This window comes from Eupeodes corollae, chromosome 3 (assembly GCF_945859685.1).
Source record: "Eupeodes corollae chromosome 3, idEupCoro1.1, whole genome shotgun sequence".
NCBI lineage: Eukaryota > Metazoa > Arthropoda > Insecta > Diptera > Syrphidae > Eupeodes > Eupeodes corollae.
In genome coordinates this window covers 2,116,671-2,139,575 of record NC_079149.1, presented here as the reverse complement: position 1 = coordinate 2,139,575, position 22,905 = coordinate 2,116,671, and the positions used below count along the sequence as shown (strand labels likewise).

Here is a 22,905-nt window from a genome sequence, read left to right as displayed (position 1 = left end):
AAAGTTTAAATATTAAGTACATATGAAAAATCGACTTCTCAAATCATTGGCCTATTTTCAAAACTTTTTACTTGGATAAGTAACTAAGCCAAATAGGGTCATAGGGGTTAATAGGTTTCTATTTCAAATAATCCAATTTTCAGAAAATCTTATAAACAAAAAATTGGCCAATTAAGCTTCTTGTCTGGTGCAAAAATCAAGTAATACTTTTCTAAAAAATATTGCTGTCCTGAATTTGAATATTTGACCTTAAGAACATATCAGCGTACTTTTAAATGAGCAGAAGATTGTTTGGTAAAGCACAAATGTTAATCTCCTAAAAACAGATTTTATCTTTTTTATTTTTTTACTTAATTTCTAGAAGTTTTCATGAGTTATGCGTCTTCAATTGGCTCTGGATTAGGCTGCGAAAACACTTGACTTCTGTAACCATATGATTTTTGAAGAATTACGTTACATCAGTTTTTTTCGCAAATAAAGAAATAAAACAAAAACCGTTTTAGCATAAATGATTCAGTGTTTGTTTCGGGACTAGAAAATAAATATGAAGACTTACAACTAATGAGGATTTTTTAAAAATTTTATGAAAAACTGGAAATACTTGACTTTAATTCACAAATTTCATTGAAAATAAAAACTGGTTCATACATTTGCATTGCCTTAAAAAATCCCAATATGATGTTATTTTTTCGAATGCCAATCGATGTGATATCTCAAAACTTGACATGATTCTAAAGCTGGCCTCGATCAACAAAATTTGTAAAAAAAATATAATTTGATTGACTCAAATTACAAATTACATTTTAAAGGGTGAGTAGTTAAGCAGTGCCTTACAAAAAAACTATTTCTGATCAATTCATGGTCAATACATAACAATACTTTTTTGAAGTAATAAGATGTCCTTAATTTTAATCTCACCTTATGACATCAGGTTTTTAAAATGTTTCCTTTAAAAAATAAAAACGGGTTTTTTAAGCCTAAATTAAAGCTCAAAGTATCCCTTAACAATGAATTGTATGCCTGTTTTGAAAGGTAAAAATCTTTCTCATACGAGTATAAATACAATTTAAATCATTTCAAATACCGATATGCTCTAGGAAGCTGGTTTATAATGCCCTTCGTCATTTTAGAAAGTTTGGAGTGATTGAAAACGTTAAACAAAACCCCCTGACCAGAAAGACAACTATAAATGAAGATAAAACTATTTATAGGTTATCAACCAAGGATTCGTTTAAGACCTCCAGTACCATTCGAAGCGAATTTTCAACGAACTATGTTTACTCAAGGACCATAAGACGCCGATTAAATGAAAATAATGTACGTGGGTGGGTTGCTTAGAGAAAACCGCTTGTATCAAAATAAAATCTGAAATCTAGGTTATAGTTTGCCAAAGCTCACCTAGACCAACCAATTAGTTTTTGGAAAAATGTGTTCTGCAGCGATGAATCCAAATTCTGGATGTTGAACATCACATTGAACACAAAAAAACAACCAATTTAACACAACTGTTGCAGGAGATTCAAAATGCTTGGTATGCAATTCCAGAGTCACGATGTGAGGCTTTCGTTGAAAGTTTGCCAAGAAGAATTGCTTCTGTACTGCAAAATAAAGGGTTTCCTACCAAATACTAAGAAAATCTTAGAATTGATAACGGTAAGTAAAATTTTATCAAGAAACTGTTGAATGTGCTAAATTCGTGTCCAGGCGAAAAATTGATGTTTCTACATTCCATACTTTTTTCTTCTTCTCTAAAACCTGACGTTAGACATTTATTTTGAAGTCGGATTTGAATTAAGGCCACCAAAATCCTTTGAAAAAGTGCAGCCACTAAGAAAACCTTGTCAGACCAGTGTTATAAATTAGTTCGATCTATTTTGTCTAATGACACATACATGTCCCTATGGTCATTGCACCTGAAGTCTTTTTTCTATCCTCGTCTTTTAGTTGTTCTTCTGTTCTCAATTCTTCCAGCTTTTTCAACTGTAAAGGGTCTTTGTGCCAAATATTTGGTTTGACGAAAGATGGTCAATGGGCTTATCCTACTACTAATTCCAGGACATTCATAATATCTTTTAAATATTAAAACAAATTCTTGTGGCTCCCTTTTGTGGTACTTATAGACACATCAAAACACCAAACATAAATTTAATTTACATTATAATATGCATTTCTTTATTTTTACAACTTTATGGCAAACCTAAAAAGAAACATTAATTTTTATCACAAAAATATTTAATGCTCACATATAAAATTTCAAAATCAAAAATTCATTAAAGAAAAGTCTACATGTGGCTAGAATTCAATCTTATTTCACTTAGGAATGTATGAGGGAACAGCTAATCTTTTTTGGATGCATTCTGCTTTTCTATACGCCGGGCCCGTTCTTCCAATTGTCTTGTCTTTAGCTTTGTCATCAATTGGGTGGAATTGTACAGCCATGAACTCTAATTATTGGTTTTGGAGAAAGAGTGACAATGAAATGAAATGAATCACGAAAAGCAACTTACAATCAACAACATGCAATTGAGCAATATAGGAATTGAGAATACTGTCGATATAAAGAGTCCATTGCTATCGAAGTACTGTTGCTTGGAAAAGGAGCGCCAGTTTAAGGCAGCATACTCATTGATGCTTTCCGAGAAGTACACTATAGATACTGGAAAAATACACATTTATAAGCCTTATTATGACCAAAAGCGAACCAATTCTTTTGAACTTACAAAGAATCAGGAAAAGAAATATTTGAAAGTTTGTGTTGTTCCTCGACATGAGGGCCGTAGTGGTTGTCAGAATGTGCAAGGACACTAATCCAATTAACCAAGGATCTTTCCAGTCAATCTATAATTTGAAAGAAGCAATCAAAACATCAATAGTAATTAAGTTAAAAGTTTGTATTGTTTATGCACGAACACTCATCAAAAACGTCCAATAACCAGTTATTTCATTGATTTCTATTTGATTTGGATCAGTCATATTGTTTATAAATATTTATTTTTAAATTATATCAAGCTTATTTTATGTATATTTTTAATGTAATAAATGATTGAAAACAAAACGAGAAGTTTTTTTATTTGAGTTGTTGCTTTTTTTCTTGGAGAGGTTGTAGTTTAACGTATGATGTCAAGAAATCTTGTTGTCAAAATTTAAGCCATGTGGAACTTATTTTAAAAAAGGACTGTTCAGAAAATTGAAATATTGGTGATCTTGAAAATAATTAACATCGTTGACATTTAATAAATAATGGACTATGTTCATCCTCTCAATGTCCTCCATTGAGGCAACTTCTCATAATTGTCATTTGACAGTGAAAAGGAGGTAAAACTTTATTGTTTCAAAGAATATCGGATGTCTTTTAAGGGCCTTAGAGCTTTGAATAATAATACAAGAGATAAATATTCAGCCATTCAGGAAATTCACCGGAATGTCATTCCATCCGAAAAAAATGCACCTTTTCTTTTTCCTACCTTGAGTTTGGAACTCAGAATCTCAGAACTTGAATAAGAGAGAAATATTATTGGAAGGAATTTTTTATTTGTATTAAACGGTAGATAATTGTATGTGCTTCCACGCTACGAGTTACATAGACCATTCGACAAGTCCAGTTCTTCACTAGTTATTTTTTCCCCAAAAAAATATTGAATGTTGACACCCAATACTTTGAAAGCCCTTAGCATTCAATAAAATGACCACTCCTTCTTCATTTCGAAAAGAAATAATTACTGATGATGTAAACCACAAAAAATAGTCAATTTAGGTAGAACTGAGCTTCATCACTAAACTGTGTTAAAGACGAGCTCTGTCAACTTTCTAAACATATTTCCTTATTTAAGATTAAATTTACCTTACTTGGAAGCGTTGTTTTAGAGTTACACGATCAAACGAAACGTCACAGTTTTACATTCTCAACTGTCAAACCATAGGTGCACTACAACTATCGAAACTTTTCATGCAGTAAGACTATAACCTATAATAATTGTTAGAACGATATAAAATATAAAAATAACTCATCAAAAGAGTCCAACGTAACCATCTGCATGAACACTTTTAGTTTGTTTAAAATTTGACGCTTGTCACTCGAAGTCGTGTTTAATAGGATTTCCTTGACAGGTGCATAGTTATGCATGTACTTTTGCATAATTTTGTTTTTAAAAAAGGTGTTCCTATAAATTATAGTTGTAACCACCTTCATGAACACTTTTAGCTTGTTAAAAATTTGACAATTGGCACTCGAAGTCGTGTTTAATAGGATTTCCCTGAAAGATTCATAGTTATGAATGTACTTTTGTATAATTTTGTTTTTAAAAAAGGTGTTCCTATAAATTATAGTTATAAAGTGCTTATGTCAAAAACTGTACCAAAATACAACAATGTGTGTCAAAAAAAAAGAAAAGATAAATTCGGGCTGAAATTGGATAATTAAATAAGCAAGTAAGTCAAAAGAAAATGGAATCAACAGCTTAAAGAATTTGTACCAAAAATTATGGTTTGTCCTATAAATGATGTTGCTATAAGATTGAGACAAATTTTCGAATGAAATTGATATGTCTTCTTATTTGTTTACATACATTATTTTTAAATTCTTCATTTCAATCTTATTTCTTGTAATTTTTTACTGTCTCAGTCGAAAATCAATAAAAATGGCCATACACGACCAAGCCAAAGAACCAATTGCTTAGTTGGCTCGGTTTGACTCTGTTGATGTGTTTGTATTTTCATCAATTCAGAAATCAAGTAGCCCGAAACAACGAGCCAAGCCTTGGCTATGTCGTATCAATCTGAATCAATGAGTAAAGTAGTTCTGATTCTTACTGTTTAGACAATCTTATCTATAATCAATCTATAGTAATCAGTAATCTCATACAAAAATTCAAGGAAACAAATTCTTAACCACTCTTTTCCCCTTTTAATATTTTCTGGGCCAGTTTCTTGTAGTATTCTTAATTTCAATTATGGACAAAAATCAATATGATATTTCGTCACCATAATTCAATTATGTAGGCTTTTTTAACCTCTAAAAGCGTTTAGCATATTAAAGGTCAATGTGTAACGTTGCATAAGCTTTATAAATAGCATTTTTCTAACACAACTTTATGTAGCTTCTAGTATTTCGTTTTTTAAATGATTCTGTTGCTAGGACATAATATGTTGTAAATGGACATAAATGTAATTAGCAATCCACAGAAAAATAAGTTTCCTTAGAACAAACAAGCATTTAATTTCTTAAACTAAAGTGTTTACTTTTGAACGTTTTGCACACGAATTTGAAATTAATTTTGAAAATAATAACAATCAATTCATTTTATAGGTTTACATGAACGCGTCCAATTAAATTTTTGACGTTTCAGTCAGCCTTCAATTTTGTGGATTGTATGATGTGGGGTGGGTAGTGGGTGTTTGCTTTCTGCAATTCTGCATTATTCCCATTTTCCGCGAACTAAAACGCGGTTCTTAGAAAATTTGCCTTTTAGTTTCGTGAATGAAACTTACTCTTTTTGATTAAAAACTATAATGACTTCAACTTTAAAGGTTTGTTCTCAAAAATCATATCACTCATAATCTAATAAAACAATTTCCGCACTTTAAAGATTGGAATTATGGGAGGTTCAGGTCTGGACGATCCAGATATCTTGGAAGAGCGCAAAGAAACCAGTGTAGATACACCATACGGTCGCCCATCCGACCTTGTGATAGAAAGCAAAATCAAGGGTATACCGTGTGCCCTCTTGGCACGACATGGAAGGACTCACTCGATCTTACCATCGAACGTTAACTATCGAGCCAATGTCTGGGCACTGAAATCCGTTGGGTGTACCCATTTGATAGTAACTACTGCCACTGGTAATTTGAGTAACATGCAACAAAACCCTTTCATAATTGCATCAAAATCCTTTTCAAGGTTCCTTGCAGGAAAAATACAAACCGGGTGACTTGGTCATTCCGAATGATTTCATAGACAGGACTACAAAACGCGCTCAAACATTCCATGACGGAGGAAAGGACAGTCCGGTGGGTGTGTGTCATCTGCCAATGTATCCAGCATTTTCTGAGAGAACTCGCAATGTCCTAATCACCACAGCGAAGGAACTGGGCTATCAGGTTCATGAAACAGCCACAGTTGTGACAATTGAGGGTCCCAGATTCTCCTCTCGAGCTGAAAGTCGCATGTTCCGCCAATGGGGAGGCGACCTTATTAATATGACAACTTGTCCCGAAGTGGTTTTAGCTAAGGAAGCTGGTCTTCTCTATGGAGCTATTGCCATAGCCACGGACTACGACTGCTGGCGTGAGAGCTGCGAGAGTGTCAACGTTTCTGACGTCCTCAAGACCTTTGGCGAGAACGTCGTTAAGGTTAAAAGTATTTTGGTTCACGCAGTCGGAAACATTGCCAAGCAGGACTGGACCGACGACGTTCTCAAAGCGCAGAAGCTGGTGGCTGACAACATAATGGGAGGACACTAATGGACGAAGCAGAACGCACGCGACCAAAGAAACACAATTTGTACACAAAAAAGGTTTATATTTTAATGTTTAAGAAATAAATTGGTTTATGGAAGAGAAAAAACATGAATTTAAGGGCATTTGCGCTCGACTTGGCTCTTGCCAGATTCCTCATACTCCTGCGACGAGATCCACATTTGCTGGAATGTTCCAATGCTGGCCAGAATCGACCCTCCAATCCATGCGCCGAACCTTCGTTCTACGCTGCCGTTTGCCGAAATCATCTTCAATCGAGTGTTGGAAGGCGCTCGGTGTTGGAGGTCTCTGTTCAGCCGCTCGGGGAATCCCTGCAGCAGGGTGTTGCCCCCGGTGACGACAACTGACCCGAAGAGGGACAGCCTAACGTCGGCGTCGCACATTCCCACACTCGTTGAAGCGAGCTGGCCGGCGCCCAGCATAGTGTGATCAAATAAGCTCTCGGCCAACTTGAACCTCTCGGAGCTGAATTCCTGATGGTACCCGTTGGGAAACTCGTAATGGACTGAGGGTATTTGTGCAGCTACCCGTTCGTCATAGGGATTCTCCAGCACCTGCAAGATGTTCATTTGGAAGTCTTGCAACAAGCTCTTCAGCATGTAGTTCTGCCAAGACGGTGTCAAGTTGTCTGGGAGCTTCCGCAAAGTGCAGCGGGCATTATCTCGTTCTTTGACCACGTCCTTGGCCGCAACTTTGTACACCGGAGTTAGGTCAATTCCCTGGGCTTCCAAATACTGTCTGCACTGGAGTGAAAGATAGTCTCCGCCAAGAGGGGACTTAACAACGGCCTGCGAGAGAACAAACCCTTCGTGAACTGGCACAGCAGAGGTGTGGGTAGCGCCACTGTCGACGACTAGGGCAGACGCACGGCCGCTGGCAAATGCAGCCAGGACGGCGTTCTTTACCAAAAAGAAAGCTGGCACGTTGTACTTCTCGAACATCAGTTCGGTGAGTTTCTCGCGATTGTTGCGAACGTTCCACGAAGCCTCCGAGAACAGAACCGGATGGTATTCGGGTTCGGATTGAATGACCTTCGAGTACGTGTAGTCGATGACCTTTTCAAAGAGATCCCAATTATCGATCATCCCGTCCTTCATGTATGTCTGGATTTCCATGTTAGCCCGAGGAACATTCACGTACGTGGTGTCCACATAATATTTTCTGGCGTCATTATCTTTTATTCAAACAAATTATTAAATTCAGAGTATTTTTTAAAGGGTATCGATTTAACTTACTGTTCTGAGTGATGTTGTTATCACTTTTTGTTTCCAAGTCCGTTGATGTCTCGGGATCTTCAGGCCCTACTCCTACAACCGATGGGATTTCGGCTTTTGGTGTATCCTCTTGGGCATAACCAACACGCAAAGAATGATGGCCAGGATCGAACACTAGAGCTCCGATTTCATCGCCACCGTATAACATATTTCCAGCGCTCATTTTAAATTAGTGTTTAATTCTTGGTTAAGTGGAATTGAATTGTTAAAATAGTTTTATTTGTGAATAATAAAATCAGCGTCCATCGATGGCTTGCAAAATCCAAACCAAAATGCAATTTTTCAGATCAAACGTCAGATAAGTTGTCAGAGGCAAAGGGCTGAAGTTAGTTGTGGTTTGGCGTGAGTGCTACCACTTGCATTTTTTGATAAAGTACAAATGTGGAATGTATTATTGAATTTGTTATAGTGAGAGAAAAAATCATTATTTTTTAAGAGCTAAGGCACTATTTATATTAGAACGACCAACCAGTGCATAGAGGTAATATTTTATATATAATAATATGCATAAATAACATATTTCCTCTATGAACGAGTGAACGAATATTCGTAGATTTTGACATTTCTTTCACATGTGAGTTTTCAATTCATCGCGAATAAAGTTTGACAAGAAGCCACAGCCAAACACCATTCATGATTTGTTTAGGTTAAGTACGCAATTATTTTATTCGTTGCTAGTGTGGATTATGTGGAACGCGAATAAAGTTTAACAGTTCGTATCAAATACAATTTTTTCGCGACGAATACATTTGTTTTCTTAAATCGTTTTGTTAAGAATTTGTGTTAAAATTTGTCTTCAAACATATATAAACTCACATTTTGAAATTCATTCGTCGTGCGTTGGTCGCGCTCATGTGAATACTATTGAAGAGATTTCCATATTTTCAGAATGTTTGCTTCCAGAAAACTGAGAACTGAATTTGTATTTTTCGATTTCTCAATATTTCTCTATCGCACAATGAGAAAAGGAGAAAAAAAGGCAAATTTGATCGTTAGGTTTCAATGAGCTGTGGTTGTGTTTTTATTTCATTCTTTTGCTCTGTCATTCCTTTTTTAAAAAAATTCCCAAAAATTAAATAAAAATATAAACTAGCCAATTATTTTGTTTTTGTCTCCCTAATAAGTTTCGATGGATGTTGTTTTTGGTTTGACAGTTGAGAAAGTCACACTAGGTTGAGCTAGGTCTGACAATTTCAAATTATTGTGGAAATTTATGTTGAAAAAATAAATATGTTTCTGAAGTTCATGGCTGAATCACAAACACGCTCCAGCTTCGGCTACATCTGACGTTTACGAGTTCAGCCATAGGAATTAAATGCATGCTATCATAATGGAGCTTCGACCTCACGTTTCATTTGGCAATCGTAAGGAAAAGAAGGTAATGTGACTCCAAACGGAAGCTGTAGTTCAATTTTATGAATATTTGCTTTATCTGAAGCTCAACAGCTGTAAAAAAATGTCATCGTACAAAATATTTGCTCTTTGGAGGGATGAAATAATAGAAATGTCATTCAAACCAACTTTGAAGCAGGCCCAGAGTATTTTTAAAAGACTTCGACAGAAAATTTATTGAGCTAACGCAATTTTCAAGCCTTAAACGTTTCACCATTAAATTCATTTAAATTATGTCTTGCGGCTTACTTGCTGATTTCATTACGAGCTGCCATTATGTTTAACATCAAGCGCTATCGATCCATATAGACTGACAATATAGTCTTTTGGTAGACAAAATTGAGCTTTAATAACCTCCAAATAGGGAATGTTATCTTCAAGACACTTCAAAATTCAAAGAATACAACTTCCTTATCTGTCTATTATACAACTTTCATAAAAAAAAAAATAATAAATCCAGTAAAGAATGACAAATCCACGGAACTAAATCAGAAATAAGTTTAAAATCAATCAAACAGAACTCAGATCGACAAACAAAATAAACAAAGCAAACACATCTTGTATGAAGCAATTCAAATTTAAAAATGTCACTTCTGTCAGTGTCATAAAATGAAATATAAAATTGCTACTGAAACATAAACCGAAATTTCTATTTCGATTTCAAATCAAGCATTTTTGGCCAAAAACCAAATTAAATCTCAAATATTACTCTCTTCATATGTAAGTAAGATCTTCTTTTAACTAAAATAACAAATAGTGTATTGTAAAAATGTTTCACGACGTTTCTAGGTTCCATCTAAATTTCTTGCAAGGAAACCAAACTAATCAACATTGAAGCTTGAAGCTTTATTTTACAAAAACATACAAACAAAACGCAAGTACTCAACAAAGAACACATAATTATAGTCTTTTATATTTAACTAATAAAATAAGTAATTTATAAAGCAATTCAAATCACTTAACTGAAGTTTCTCTGATCGAGAAATAACTGCAGAGAACGTAGTGCATTGATGCATTTCTAATTTTAACGAGCAGCTCAAGGAATCCAAGACAATGAGTTATGGATTCATGTTTATAAAAATGATCAACGATCCTTTTAGGGTGCATACATTTTAGTACCCAGATTATTCATAAAAGTTATCAAAATTTCTTAGTGGAATTGAGTTTAAGAAATTTAAGGTGGAGTAAAAAAAGTATGTTTGTATATTTCAGAAAGCGTAGAAGAGTTCTTCTATCTCCTCTTAATTTTTAAGAATTCAAACAAAACGCGTACTTTAGTTTGAAAACACACTATTTATTCCATGTGGGGTTTACGATAAACAATAGAGCTTTACAAACAAGAACATAAAAATATAGTTTTTAGTTTAATCTATTTTTCTTCGTATTTTCTTACACGACCCCGTTAACTTGGAAAATATTTAAACATTTAAGTAGAATCCGCGGGATTGATTTATTTTTGTATTGATTATATCGGGTGTTTTTAAATTTAAATTTATCTGTTACTTCCAGTTGTATCCAATGAGTTAATGAATGTTTTGGTACAATCATTAAAAGGTCGAAAAACATACGTTGGATAAATTTCATTTCTATTTACTTTAGTTAATTCAAATCCATTTAAATAATTTATCAACAAAATCCGTGATTTACAAAAATGTACCCATATTATACAGGGCCGGCTCCAGACAAACTTACGCCCTGTGGAAGATTAGTAATGTGCCCCTTTTTTATATTTTCCCACATTACCCAGGAGGTAGACTTTCAGTGCGTTTTTTATTATTGAGGTATCCCAAGTAACCCTAAACCATAAACTAAAACACAGCGATGAAATGAACAGAGGGGAAATGTTTAAACTTGGAAACTTACTTTTCTGGCATTTTGCATTTCAGAAATGAGATCATCAAAGTCTAAAGAGTTTAATAATTCCTTTTCAATGGACATTATAGATAAGTCTACAAATCTCTCATGAGTCATGGTTGTCCTAACATATTTTTTAATAATTTTAAGTTTAGAAAAACTAAGTTCTCCTGAAGCTACCGTGGCCGGGATTGTATTAAAGATTTGGAGAGCCATTACTAAATTCGAAGCAAAATCTTCAAGGTTTGAACTAAAAATTAAATTTAACTCATCTAAACTGGAGCTTTGTTGTGTAACAAGTGGGGGATAATACAGTTAACTCTTGAAACAATTCTTCTCCATCTAAATCTTTAAAACTACCTAATGTTATAACATTCTGCAAATTAAGGCATGAAACACGTACATTTTTACTATTTAAATATTCGCTTATGTTACTTAAAAATGAAAAATTGATGTTATATGTATCAAGCTTGTCAAACTTTTCTGGAATAGATTGAATGGCTTCATTCAGAATTTTGAAAAAAAATCTACTTTAAATCGTTGTTTCGGGTCTAATATAGTTTCAGGACATTCATCAGCATAAATTCTTTTTCTCCGTTGAAATCTCAATGATGAAGCTTCAGGAAACATATTTAGTATTTCTAGGGAACTAGAAATACGCTCGGGTAATTGAAGAAGCCTACCCATTAAATTTTTTATCGGAACGCATTAAAATTAAACTGTTTTTTGTATTTTCTAAAACGTTTATGCCAGTTGACAGATTAAGAGATGGACTTTGCAAATGATTACTTGTTTTATTTATATTTTCTAAAACATCAAACCAAATTTACAGGCAGCAAATAAATGTTAAATCAAACATTTTATTTCCTAACAATTCTGCAATTTTTTTTGCATCTTGATTTCCTATTTCTATCCTTCATGTATTTGTTCTAAATTTATTTTTAAAGGCCTCAATGCTTTTAACCTGCTCTCCCATTTAGTCTCGAAAAAGGGTTTCAAAGTAAGACTTGGATTTTTTTTCCTATAAATATCCCACCTCGTTACGGAACTTGAAAGAAATTTATACAAAAATTGAAAAAAAGTTTTACTCACGGGTACTGCCTCTTGCGAGGAATTGACAAATTCTCCAAGTGTAATTCTTGTCATGAAGTGCTTTCTAAAATTAGCCGTTCGGATTCGGCATATAAACTGTAGGTCCTATCCATATGCTCTATTACTCGCACACAGGTATGGTTGAGAGTTGGAAGTCACTCGGCCCTGGTTCTCTACGGAATTGTGGGCCACATAATTTATTTAATTAAACATTCAACTGTATCGAAAAATTTGACTGCATAAAATGAGCACCGAGCAGCATCATTAACCACTAAATTTAAGGAATGCGAGCAACATGGAACGAAATATGCTCTTGGTTCCAGGGTTCGAATTCGATTCTGAACACCCGCTTCCATTCCTTTCATATTCGAGCCATTGTCAAAAAAAAAAAAGCCTGCGCAGAACGATTCGACTCCACACCACATAGAATCTTCCCTCTTTAATTTTTACACTCTTTGCTCCTCTTCCATTCTATTAAAAATCTCATCTCCTGTAAGCAGCCACTTAACTCATACACAGATACAGTGTGAAATAAGAAAACCTGCACGCTCTGACCCATATGATTCCGTTCAAATAAGTTTTTTTTTAATATCTCCAATGTTAATTCCCATACTCAGTGTGCAAAAGAGAAAACATATAAGTTACAGATTTTTAAAACCCTTAAGCTAGTTCGGTCCCATTGTGCGGCGCTTATTAAACTTTACTTACTCCATTCGATTTGTGCAATTTTTCCCTACCCTTTCCAATAAATGTTGGCGTATGGGGTCAATTCTCTCTTTTTGCAACCAAATGTTATCTATGTTTAGGTTATTAATTTTTGAATCAGCCAGCATAGCTAAATAGCTCTCGCTATTCCCGGCAACATCAGATCCTTTTTCATTGTAAAAAGAAATAAGGACCGATTATGTCGCTAGTCATCGATTTTACTTATTAACGATGTCAAAGTAAAACGGACTCTATGAACTTCTCGAATAAAGTTATTTTTTGTTTTGAAGTACATTTTAGCAATTTAGAAGTCAATTCTTACGGAACCGAAATTTCAACTTAAAAATTCTCAATTTTCGTAGACAATATTAAAGGAAGCGCAATTGGACTGCGAAATTTTAATTAAATACTTTAAATTTCAAGAAAAAACCACCACAACTAATTTCTTGTTTTCATTCAGGATTTACGTGCGTTGACAAACAAAAATTATGGGCGATGAATATACCTGCAGGACTTGTGGGAAAACTTCTGAATTGGAAGACAACACCGACCTGTTTCCATTGTTTACATCCACCGATTATCACAATGAACTCAAAATGATTTTATCAGAATTTGAAATATGGAATTTAAATGTAATATCAAATTAATTTTCTTAAAAAAAAAATAAAAACAAAACTCAAACCATTTAATTTCTCAACGCAGATATCTGAAAATGACGGTTTGCCACAAAAAATATGCTTAACTTGTTTCGATAGTTTTTGCCAAATTCACAACTTCCGCGTGATGTGCGAGGAAGCTCAAATGAATTTCGGCGAACTATGCACAGGTCTGGATATTATCATCAAAATGGAACCAGAGTCCAGTGGCAATATGGACAGCGAGTTCCCAGAGGACTTTGAAGGCGAACAAATCGTGACCATACAGGAGCACTACCAATTTCCTCGTGACACACGCCCCAAAGTATCGGAACCCCCCGCCGAAGAACAGAAAACAGTAGACTTGCTCGAGAAAAAACCCATCGGCTCTGTTGCAGAAAATATGGACATTGATGATAAAGAAAAGGCGAGACAAGAGGAGATCGATGAAATGAATGCAGAAGTTCCCGAATTCAAACCGTACCGATGTGAATTCTGCATGGATATCGTGAGTTTTGATGATCCCGATCTCTTGAATGATCATTACAACGCCTTGCACAGCACCGAAACACCGTACTTATGCCCCAAATGTGATAAATGCTTTGATAGCAAGTTCAAGAGAAATGTGCATGCAAAAGCGCATTATCGTATCCTGGTCGAGTGCGATATCTGCGGCAAAAAAGTAAGAGGAGGCAAGCCAATGCTGGCTCAGCACAATGAATTACATCACATAGAAATTGATCGGGAGTGTCTAACCTGTGGTAAGATTTTCCCCAAAGCAACCCTGAAAACGTTCAACTACCACATGAGCTGGCATGACGATGCCAAGCTGCACAAGTGCAAGTATTGCGAGAAGAAATTCATCCAAATCACTCATTTAGTTGTGCACGAGAAATCACATACGGGGGCTTGTGTCTATCAATGTTACGAATGTGGAATTGGTAAATGTTTTTTGGACAAAAAAAGAAATTTTTTTCATTTATTAGAACAATTATTAATTTTTCTGAAGGTTTTGCAAATGAAACTCTACTCAAAGAACACAATCAGGCCAAGGGACATTCGAATGACGATTTTCCAGGCGAAGTTGTTGGTAAGATTTTTGCTTGTAGCTCACGTTGCTCGTTGAACTTAAATATTATCGATAAATCGATATATACTTGCAGAACAATCCGACGTGGTTCCAAAAGTAGATCCGAATAAAAAGGCAAACCAGTGCGAAATTTGTAAGAAACCCTTCCGATCGATGCTTAATTTGCGTTTGCACATGTTCAAAAAACATGGAACAAAGCCGACAGCGTCGGTTAGGCAATTAATAAAGCAGAGGCAGAATCTCGCAATTATCAAGCCTTTCAAGTGCAGCAAATGTCCAGAATCGTTTCTCATGCACACGCAATTAGTGATGCATTTGAAATCGCACGACGAAAACAAGTCTCACAAGTGTCCAACATGTTCGAAACCTTTCAAAAAGGAGAAGTATCTAAAATGTCACATAGATACGGTGCACCTGAAGAAGAAAGATCACGTTTGCGGGATATGCGGCTGGGCATTTGTGTATAGACAAAGTCTTGATGAACATATTGCTGTAAAGCACAGTAGTAAGTTTAATATTAGTTTAATAACACAAAAAAGAACTATTAATCTAATTAATTTAAATTTAACAGATACTAAAGACTTCATATGTGAGATTTGTGAAAAAGCATTTGCATTTGAAAAGGCATTGAAGAATCATATGCTCACACATAAAGAAGAAAAGCCATTTGCGTGTACGGTGTGTAGCAAAAGCTTCCGGCAATCTTGTGCTCTAAAAGGTAGATTTTTCAAACAATATTTATGTATTTCTTCTTCTTATATAAATGTATATACATTTTTAGCACACGTAAAATCCCATCAAAAGAAACAAGCCAAAATCTTTTCGAAGTTTGCTCAAGCGTTAGACGAAAATGTGGAATAATATAGTATATAAAATAATTATAAGTTCATAATAAGTTCAAGTTTAAAAATTTTTAAATAAAAAGGAAAAATAAAAAAAATGTACTAAGTATAGACAATAATCTAAAGTAACACTTAAAATGACACCTGCTGAACTCAGCGCAAGTGAAGTACCTTGTAAGAATTTTCAAATTGGTTTCGAAAGACTGCAGGTGTTCCCCAAGAATGTATCCTCAGCCCAATCTTGTTCGCCCTCTTCACTGTTGATATTTCAGATAATTTACGGTGGAGTTTGTTTTTCTGACATTCGTATAAAATTACTTCTTTACGCGGATGACTTCGTTATGCTAGCGGATAGCCCATATTCTCTTCAGCTACAAATCAATAGGGTCCAAACGTACTGCAATATCTGGGACCTTAACATAAACTCAAGGAAAACAAAGATAATGGTATGAGAGGCACGGAGTTGTAGAAGGTTGTGAGAAGAAAGGTGGTTCCTTAACAACCAACCTATTGAAATAGTACAGGAATTCAAATATCTAGGAGTGTTTATGTCTGCTAACGGTAGCTTCAATAAACATGTTCAGCGTAAGAGTAAAGAAGCTAAAGTAGCTCTCAACTTAATGTGGCCAACTTTCTTCTCAAACAAAAACATAGACTTAGGATCTAAATACCGAGTTTTCCAAGCAACCATTAACACTTGCTTGTCTTACGGTATTCAAGTTTTTGGTCACACCTATTTTAAAGAATTTGAGTTGATACAACGACTTTTTTTCAAAAGATTATTTCGGTTACCCAATTCGACTCCAACTTATGCAATTCATGTTGAGTCTGGAATTGCGCCGATATATATTAAAAATTTGAAATTGCGTGCAGATTTTCTAACAAGGGTAATTAGTAAAACAACTTCAAATCTTCATTCATACATCTATCACGAAGGTTCTTTTGCGAACAGAAGCATCGCCATTTAAGGAATGGACTCAACTTGCCCAATTGCATAATGTTTCTCTTGAACTGAATGAGTTTAATATAGATAACTGGCAAGATATCTTTTCGAATGTTATCGCAAAAGTTGATGAAAGTGTATATCTTCAACATCTTAATAGAGCATCATCATCGCCAACAAGAGAAATATATAGAAATCTAAGCCACTCTTTAAATACTAATGAGACAAATTATTTCAATAATAGGCTTTATGCGAGAGCTTTAGGTTTAATTTTCAGAGCAAGGGTTGAAATATTGAACTTGAATTATATTCCGCATCGGTCAGATCTACCTCTCCTTTGCAATTATTGTAACAGAAATGAGCGTGACGATATTTACCATTTCATAGCTATTTGTCCGATACTACAAGAAATTGGAAGACTATTTTCAACACAGTGTCCCCTCTAGAGGACAAATGTTTGGTGTAATGAATGGATCCGTTGGGTGGACAAATCTCTTCATTTTCTGTGACCATGCTTTAAATTACCGAAGAAGCTTTTCAATATTTTAATTTTTTTTAATTTCTGTTTTCCTAAAAATTTCTAAAATAATTCAAATAAAATGAATTTATAAAAACGTAAGCTAAAACGCAATCCTGCCATTTTCATATATTATTTTGATTTTCAAATTGTAAAAAAAATGAAATAAAGGAATAATAATAATATATATAAGAATTTTCAGAAGCTAAAACAGTTTTTGAATTGTTAAGAATCATTGTCTTCTTTGAAATTAAAAAAAATTCAAATAAGGTCAAATTCGTTTTTAGGACAGCAAAATCATTTTTAACTATACAAACTTAATTTTGTTGAAAAAGAAGATATAACACACATTTAACAAACAGCTCTCTTAAAATCTTAACGCTTTTTAAGACTGAATTCGAACTAAAATTTCGAATGTGTTTTTGAAATTACGAACAAATTAATTAAAAGTTGATAAATAATCTCATCATAATTTTAAATGAACTCTTAATCGAGTAGGTACTTAGCTCAAGTGGTAAGAAACCTAATAGTGTTTTCACATCAAACCCAAACCGAGTTTTAGGCAAAAAGTTTTCGAAAACTAGAAAATCGTTCACACTGAACATTTACACGTTTTCGTTTGAAATTTTTCTTATTGGCCAGTTTCCAAAAAATGACCTTCTAATTAAGGCAACTTTAATGAAAAGTTGACTGGAAAGTAAGTCAAGAAAAATCTCCTTAGCTATTAAATCAGGTCTACTTCTATCAATATGATAGTTAATCATGTTTTTTCATTCAACTGAAAGCTGAACTTTTATACTCTATCATTTATTCATTTTCTGCACAACTTCATTTAATGCTTTTTGTAAAAGGGTTCCTTGTCAATTTGGAAAATAAATAAGTAATAATTCTTTACGACACAAAATACAAATCTTGATGGACTTGTAGCTTGCCTGAGACTATAATGTTTTTTGTTTTGACAAACCTAATTTTATGTAACGTCAATATTTAAATTAATTTTATTCCCAACATTGGCCAAAACTGCCAATTGTTACCCAAATAGTACCCCAAACTACATCAATTTGGTAGTTTCTTGCGAGAGAGAGCACTCACGAGAGAGAACAATAATTTTCCCTTCTGAAAAATATTGCTCAAAAACTTACTCTAGGCAGAAATTGTTGGTCTGTCAAATGTAATATTGCGCTACGTAAATTAATTGTTATTAACGTCACCCGTTCGGTTTGCTTCCCATTGATAATTTTTTGGCAGTTTAGGCTTTTCACACCAAGTCCAAAACCTGATTTTCGCGAAATTATGGGTTTTTGCCGAAAACCTACGTCGAAAACTCAAGTAAACCATGAGTTTTATTAAAACCTCTTGAAAACTAGTAGCAATTCAAAGTTGAACTAAACAAACGAAGCTTTCGAAACATTCAGCGCTCAAATTAATGTAAACAAAACAGCGGATGGCTGCTGTCAAAACAAATATTTCATTTTGAAATAAATTTGGTCGTGGTAAGTAATATATATAATATGTATACAAATTATTACTTATACAAATTAAAAATTAAAATGAATTTTTATTGTTGCAGTTTTGTTTGTTGCTCATTCTATGATATATTTTCTAGACAATTAGCTTCTCCTTAGTAAATTGTTCGGACATGTTGAAGTGAACAAAGAGGATAGCTGCAGCCAAGCGAGCTTGTAGTTCTTGCTGGTTCATGTCGTGGCCCCATTCCACCCGTCCTCAGAACTTCAGTTGAAACTCTTCCTCGAGACAAGCTAGTGTGTGAAGGATTATCGACGGCAAAGACAAATCCTTAGGAGAATTATTGCACTTCAAGAACTTTCAAAAAATTGAAAGTTGAGATAATACATACTTAATACATACTTCATTGTGTGAAAGAAAGTACTTGGATATTTTCATTTTATCCGCATCCCATACGGTGGGTGGTGATATACTGAGAGTTTGTTTTGTATGTTCGTATCGACATATTTGTTAAAACACTCAATGACGGGATCCCATTCGTTCTTTTGGAGCTCGTTTAGATCTTTGTCTTCCTGAAAATCAAATTGATAAGTACCTCCATAAAGTTTGTAAATCGCATTTCCAGATCTTTTAGTTCATTGCAGACTATATCGAAAGTTCTGCGGCTCGTTCTAAAATGTTGTTTGAAATACTCATTATCGTTTACTAACATTTCACAAATAATTTGAGAAGAACAAAGCTTTTTACCCACAAATTTATTCATCAACACAAAATTTGACATTTAAATGTAAAATGAAAACGTGTAAATTCGGTGTGAACGATTATCGGGTTTTCAAAAACTTTTTGCCGAAACCCCAGTTTTGGGTTTGGTGTGAAATGACTATAAGGATTTAACAAAAAAAGTATCTAGATGCTCATGTATCTGAGGAGATTGAACGCGGCAAAAATATTAGAAATCTGAACAAGCCCATTTGAAATCAAACAGATCGAATTCGTTCTATCACTGTCATCAGTGTCAGTGTCAACTTTCGCCGACATCTGTTGGCTAGTGTTTTGTTTTGTTTTGATTTGGCTCTCATCTCAGTCAGTCAGTGAGTTATCCTTTAAGCCAAGTCGTTAGTTACTGTCACAATTTGTTTATATTTTTATTGAATGAAAAATTTATTAAAATTGTATTGGGAACTTCCAATTAAAACAGAATCAATTGTTTGCCTCGATTCAAAAAGTAAATTATTTTCTTGTGCATTCATTTATAAAATTGGCGCAATACGTAGAGAATAAAATAACAAAGCTTTGATGACTGCACCTTTTAGTCTCAAACCAAACCTATTGGCTTTATGGAATTCGCGTATAGTTTGATTATTAATTTACAATTAAAATTGAATTATGTTAAAGAACAATTGGTCATAGTCAATAGACATTTTTTTGAGGGTTTTTTATTATTTATGGATTTTGGAACCGGGTTCGGATAATTAGGGCTCTCTTGACTTTTACCCATTTACATCTACACTGAGCCCGGTAATGGGCTTCTCAAGAGACCTTAGATCTTATTTCAATAGGTCATAATTTATTGAAGCGTAAAAGGAATACCTAAGAAAACAATATTTGTTTTTTTACTTATTTAGCTCCTCAAGTTATTTTGACTAAGCAAGAGGACTGTCTAGATCATTATATTCTTGATTGACAGAAATGCCACAACTTCTCTTTATTTAATCGCTTCATAAGATAAATGAATTGTATGCTTTGGCATTTTTTACGATATCCAAAAAATTGGTGTGAGTACAAGACAAGACATTGGATTAATCAGTCCATGACAAGGGACAAAGTCTGCTTGAAAAAAAAAAAAAACAAATAGGTGAAATAAAACTTATCCACGCCACTAACCACCAAACCAAGCAACATATGCGTTCCTAGTAGAAAAGAACCTAGTAAAATGCAATCGATAAACTTATAAAAAAACTTCTTTTCCATTTTTGCAGTTATTAAATAGACATCCTTAGTTGAACCATACTTTGTGACATTAACTTCTTTTTTAACTTATTTCTTCCTCAGTACACTTTCAAAAGCTTTGAAAATGAGTGCTGGAGACAAGATTTGCCGAACGTGTGGCAAAGGGACCGATTTAAAAGACGAGACAGTTCTCTTCCCAATCTTTAACCCACCCAATTTTGAGTCGGAACTAAAAATTATATTAGAAGAATTTGAAACTTGGAATTTAAACGTAAGTAATTTTATTTTCTACCAAATTTAAAAATCTTGCTACATTACGCAGTTTTTAAATAACAGATAGCCGAAAACGATGGTCTGCCACAGCAAATTTGCTTAACTTGCTTTGATAGTTTTTGTCAAATTCATAATTTCCGTGTTTTGTGTGTGGAAACCCAAATGAATTTCGGAGAAATGTGTACGGGCTTGGACATAATTATTAAAGATCAAATCTCAGACGAAGATAGTGATTCTCCGGAGCACTTTAATTTCGAAGAACTAGTGATTGTTCAAGAGCACTATAAATTTCCTGGTGATGAAATTCCAGAACTTCCAGAGCTTCCGAAACCAGAACTTCCAGAACTTCCGAAACCATCACCGACACTAACACCAACAGACCCGGTCGACACGATAAAGCAAGAACCTCCGGAACCGGTTAAAAATCCAGAACCCAAAAAAATCATAAGGCCAAACTATGATCCAAGAGAAGTTAAAGATATTCTTCCCGAATATCGAGAGCATCAATGTGATTATTGTCTGGACGTTGTGTGTTTCGATAACGAAGAACAATTGAGCGAGCATGTAAATCTCATGCATTCAACAAGCGAGCCTTATACGTGCCCCAAATGTGACAAGCGTTTTGATAAAAAAGCCAAGCGAAACAATCATTCTCGAATACACTTTGCGCCAGCTACAAATTGCCAAACATGTGGCAGAAAAGTGAGAGGAGGCGAGAATATGATGTTGCAGCACATTGAATATTGTCACATTGAAAAGGACCGTGTCTGCCCGACTTGTGGAAAAGAATTTAAAATGATCTCATTAAAGAGATTCAATTACCATCTGACGTGGCATGACGAATCCAGGTTGCACAAATGCAAATTTTGTGACAAAAAGTTCATTCAAACTACCCATTTGGTAGTCCACGAAAGAACTCATACCGGGGAGTCTCCATACAAATGCGACAAATGTCAAATGGGTATTGTTAAAATTCTACACAATTCTTGCAAATCCCAATTTAAATATTTAATTAAATTCTTGCAGCCTTCAAAAACCCAAATCTTTTAGCCAACCACATAAAAGGTCATGGAGGAAAAGACATCACATGTCCTGAGTGTCCTAAAAGTACTTACATTAGTAAATAACTTCTTCGCACATAATTCTTACATCCAGATTTTTTTTAATAGGGTTTCATCATCGCCATGCTTTGACAATGCATATGACAGTTCATGATCCAAGAAGAAAACGGCCTCATTGTGAGATATGCAACATAACTTATCGCACTGCAATTAACTTACGTCTGCACAACTACCAAAAGCACGACGGGCCAGCATCAGAGTCAATACTCAACATATTGAGTAAACGACAAATAAAGCACCCGGTTATTAAGCCTTACAAATGCAATCTGTGTCCCGAGGCGTTCGTCCTGCACACACAATTGGTAAAGCATTTGAAGATGCACACCGAGGATAGGCCGTTCTCGTGCAAACTCTGTATTAAGACTTTCAAGAGAGTGGCGCATTTAAAATTGCACATGGATTCGCTGCATTTAAACAAAAAGCCATTCAAGTGTGCTCTATGCGGATGGGCTTTCCCGCAGAGGAATAATTTAAAAGAGCACTTTGCCGCAAAGCATGCGAGTAAATTTAAAATTCTGTTTTTTTTTTCATTTAGTTTATCTTTTTAATTATTTTCTTTCTGTTTATCAGATACAAGAGACTTCAAATGTGATATTTGTTCAAAGGATTTTGCGACACCGAAGGCTCTTAGAATACACAAGGTAACACATTCTGAGAAGAAGCCATTTGTGTGTACAGTCTGTAATAGGAGTTTCAAACAAATGTTTGTACTTAAAAGTAAGTAATTTAATATTAATGTTTGTACTTTGATTAATTTACAAAAACAATTTCTCCCCCCAAAGATCATATGAATCGCCATTTAAGGAAGAACGAAGCCGACATTGAAGGTGGTGATATAACGGATATTGTAGTTCGAGATGAAATTGATGAGGAATTGTAAATTATTCTACTAAATACTGATTAAAATGTGTAAGAAATAGTTGGTAGAAAATATTAAAACAAATCAGTACCATCTTTTCGAAAGAAAAAATATTCCAATCAATAAATTTGGAAAAAGAACGAGAGCCATAAACTCCTAAAGTCAACTTATTTTTGAAGTTATTTAATATTTTGTGTTTTTATCATAATAAGTATTTAATATAATATAATATAATATAATAATGCTTATTTCATCGAAGCAATTAAGCAGAACAAATAAACGCTATTTATTTCACGATTTTTTAATAATATAGTTGTTTTAAATTAAATTCTAGCATTGTATGCTTCTAAGTGAAAAGGAGGAGCTGTTGTTTTTAAAATCTTAAATTTAATTTACTGAAAAATACCTTACATGTAA

General features: G+C 34.2%; 4 protein-coding genes across 4 annotated transcripts; 2 read left to right on the top strand and 2 right to left on the bottom strand.

Moving 5' to 3' along the window:
* Nucleotides 1–2,140: 2,140 nt before the first annotated feature.
* Nucleotides 2,141–3,030, bottom strand: LOC129951174 (transmembrane protein 18). The gene is made up of 4 exons (XM_056063204.1): nucleotides 2,911–3,030; nucleotides 2,721–2,838; nucleotides 2,508–2,656; nucleotides 2,141–2,444 (listed from the first exon to the last, which is right to left on the bottom strand). The coding sequence occupies exons 1-4, from the start codon at nucleotides 2,971–2,973 to the stop codon at nucleotides 2,337–2,339; spliced, it is 438 nt and encodes a 145-aa protein (XP_055919179.1). The 5' UTR covers nucleotides 2,974–3,030; the 3' UTR covers nucleotides 2,141–2,336.
* A 2,345-nt stretch (nucleotides 3,031–5,375) lies between these two features.
* On the top strand, nucleotides 5,376–6,568 carry LOC129951201 (S-methyl-5'-thioadenosine phosphorylase). The gene is made up of 3 exons (XM_056063240.1): nucleotides 5,376–5,526; nucleotides 5,586–5,838; nucleotides 5,897–6,568. Exons 1-3 carry the CDS (start codon nucleotides 5,509–5,511, stop codon nucleotides 6,457–6,459), a joined length of 834 nt encoding a protein of 277 aa, XP_055919215.1. The 5' UTR covers nucleotides 5,376–5,508; the 3' UTR covers nucleotides 6,460–6,568.
* Nucleotides 6,497–8,041, bottom strand: LOC129951200 (actin-like protein 6B). Its single transcript, XM_056063239.1, has 2 exons — nucleotides 7,710–8,041; nucleotides 6,497–7,648 (listed from the first exon to the last, which is right to left on the bottom strand). Exons 1-2 carry the CDS (start codon nucleotides 7,909–7,911, stop codon nucleotides 6,570–6,572), a joined length of 1,281 nt encoding a protein of 426 aa, XP_055919214.1. The 5' UTR covers nucleotides 7,912–8,041; the 3' UTR covers nucleotides 6,497–6,569.
* Nucleotides 8,042–9,730: 1,689 nt separating this feature from the next.
* On the top strand, nucleotides 9,731–22,552 carry LOC129948934 (zinc finger protein 226-like). The gene is made up of 14 exons (XM_056060082.1): nucleotides 9,731–9,860; nucleotides 9,930–10,014; nucleotides 13,252–13,423; nucleotides 13,494–14,367; nucleotides 14,436–14,516; nucleotides 14,590–15,021; nucleotides 15,088–15,234; nucleotides 19,271–19,376; nucleotides 20,338–20,506; nucleotides 20,572–21,469; nucleotides 21,535–21,615; nucleotides 21,678–22,130; nucleotides 22,200–22,346; nucleotides 22,412–22,552. Exons 3-14 carry the CDS (start codon nucleotides 13,280–13,282, stop codon nucleotides 22,507–22,509), a joined length of 3,630 nt encoding a protein of 1,209 aa, XP_055916057.1. The 5' UTR covers nucleotides 9,731–9,860; nucleotides 9,930–10,014; nucleotides 13,252–13,279; the 3' UTR covers nucleotides 22,510–22,552.
* The last annotated feature ends 353 nt before the right edge of the window (nucleotides 22,553–22,905 follow it).

Coding starts and splice junctions, on each gene's coding strand:
- LOC129951174 (XM_056063204.1), bottom strand. CDS start 2,973: ATGACTGATCCAAATCAAATAGAAATCAATGAAATAACTGGTTATTGG. Junction 2,839..2,910: donor ATTGGACGTTTTTGATGAGT/GTTCGTGCATAA, acceptor TTCAAATTATAG/ATTGACTGGAAAGATCCTTG. Junction 2,657..2,720: donor ATTTCTTTTCCTGATTCTTT/GTAAGTTCAAAA, acceptor GTATTTTTCCAG/TATCTATAGTGTACTTCTCG.
- LOC129951201 (XM_056063240.1), top strand. Junction 5,839..5,896: donor GATAGTAACTACTGCCACTG/GTAATTTGAGTA, acceptor ATCCTTTTCAAG/GTTCCTTGCAGGAAAAATAC.
- LOC129951200 (XM_056063239.1), bottom strand. CDS start 7,911: ATGAGCGCTGGAAATATGTTATACGGTGGCGATGAAATCGGAGCTCTA. Junction 7,649..7,709: donor TAACAACATCACTCAGAACA/GTAAGTTAAATC, acceptor TTTGAATAAAAG/ATAATGACGCCAGAAAATAT.
- LOC129948934 (XM_056060082.1), top strand. CDS start 13,280: ATGGGCGATGAATATACCTGCAGGACTTGTGGGAAAACTTCTGAATTG. Junction 14,517..14,589: donor TTTTCCAGGCGAAGTTGTTG/GTAAGATTTTTG, acceptor ATATACTTGCAG/AACAATCCGACGTGGTTCCA. Junction 15,235..19,270: donor GCAATCTTGTGCTCTAAAAG/GTAGATTTTTCA, acceptor GAAATCAAACAG/ATCGAATTCGTTCTATCACT.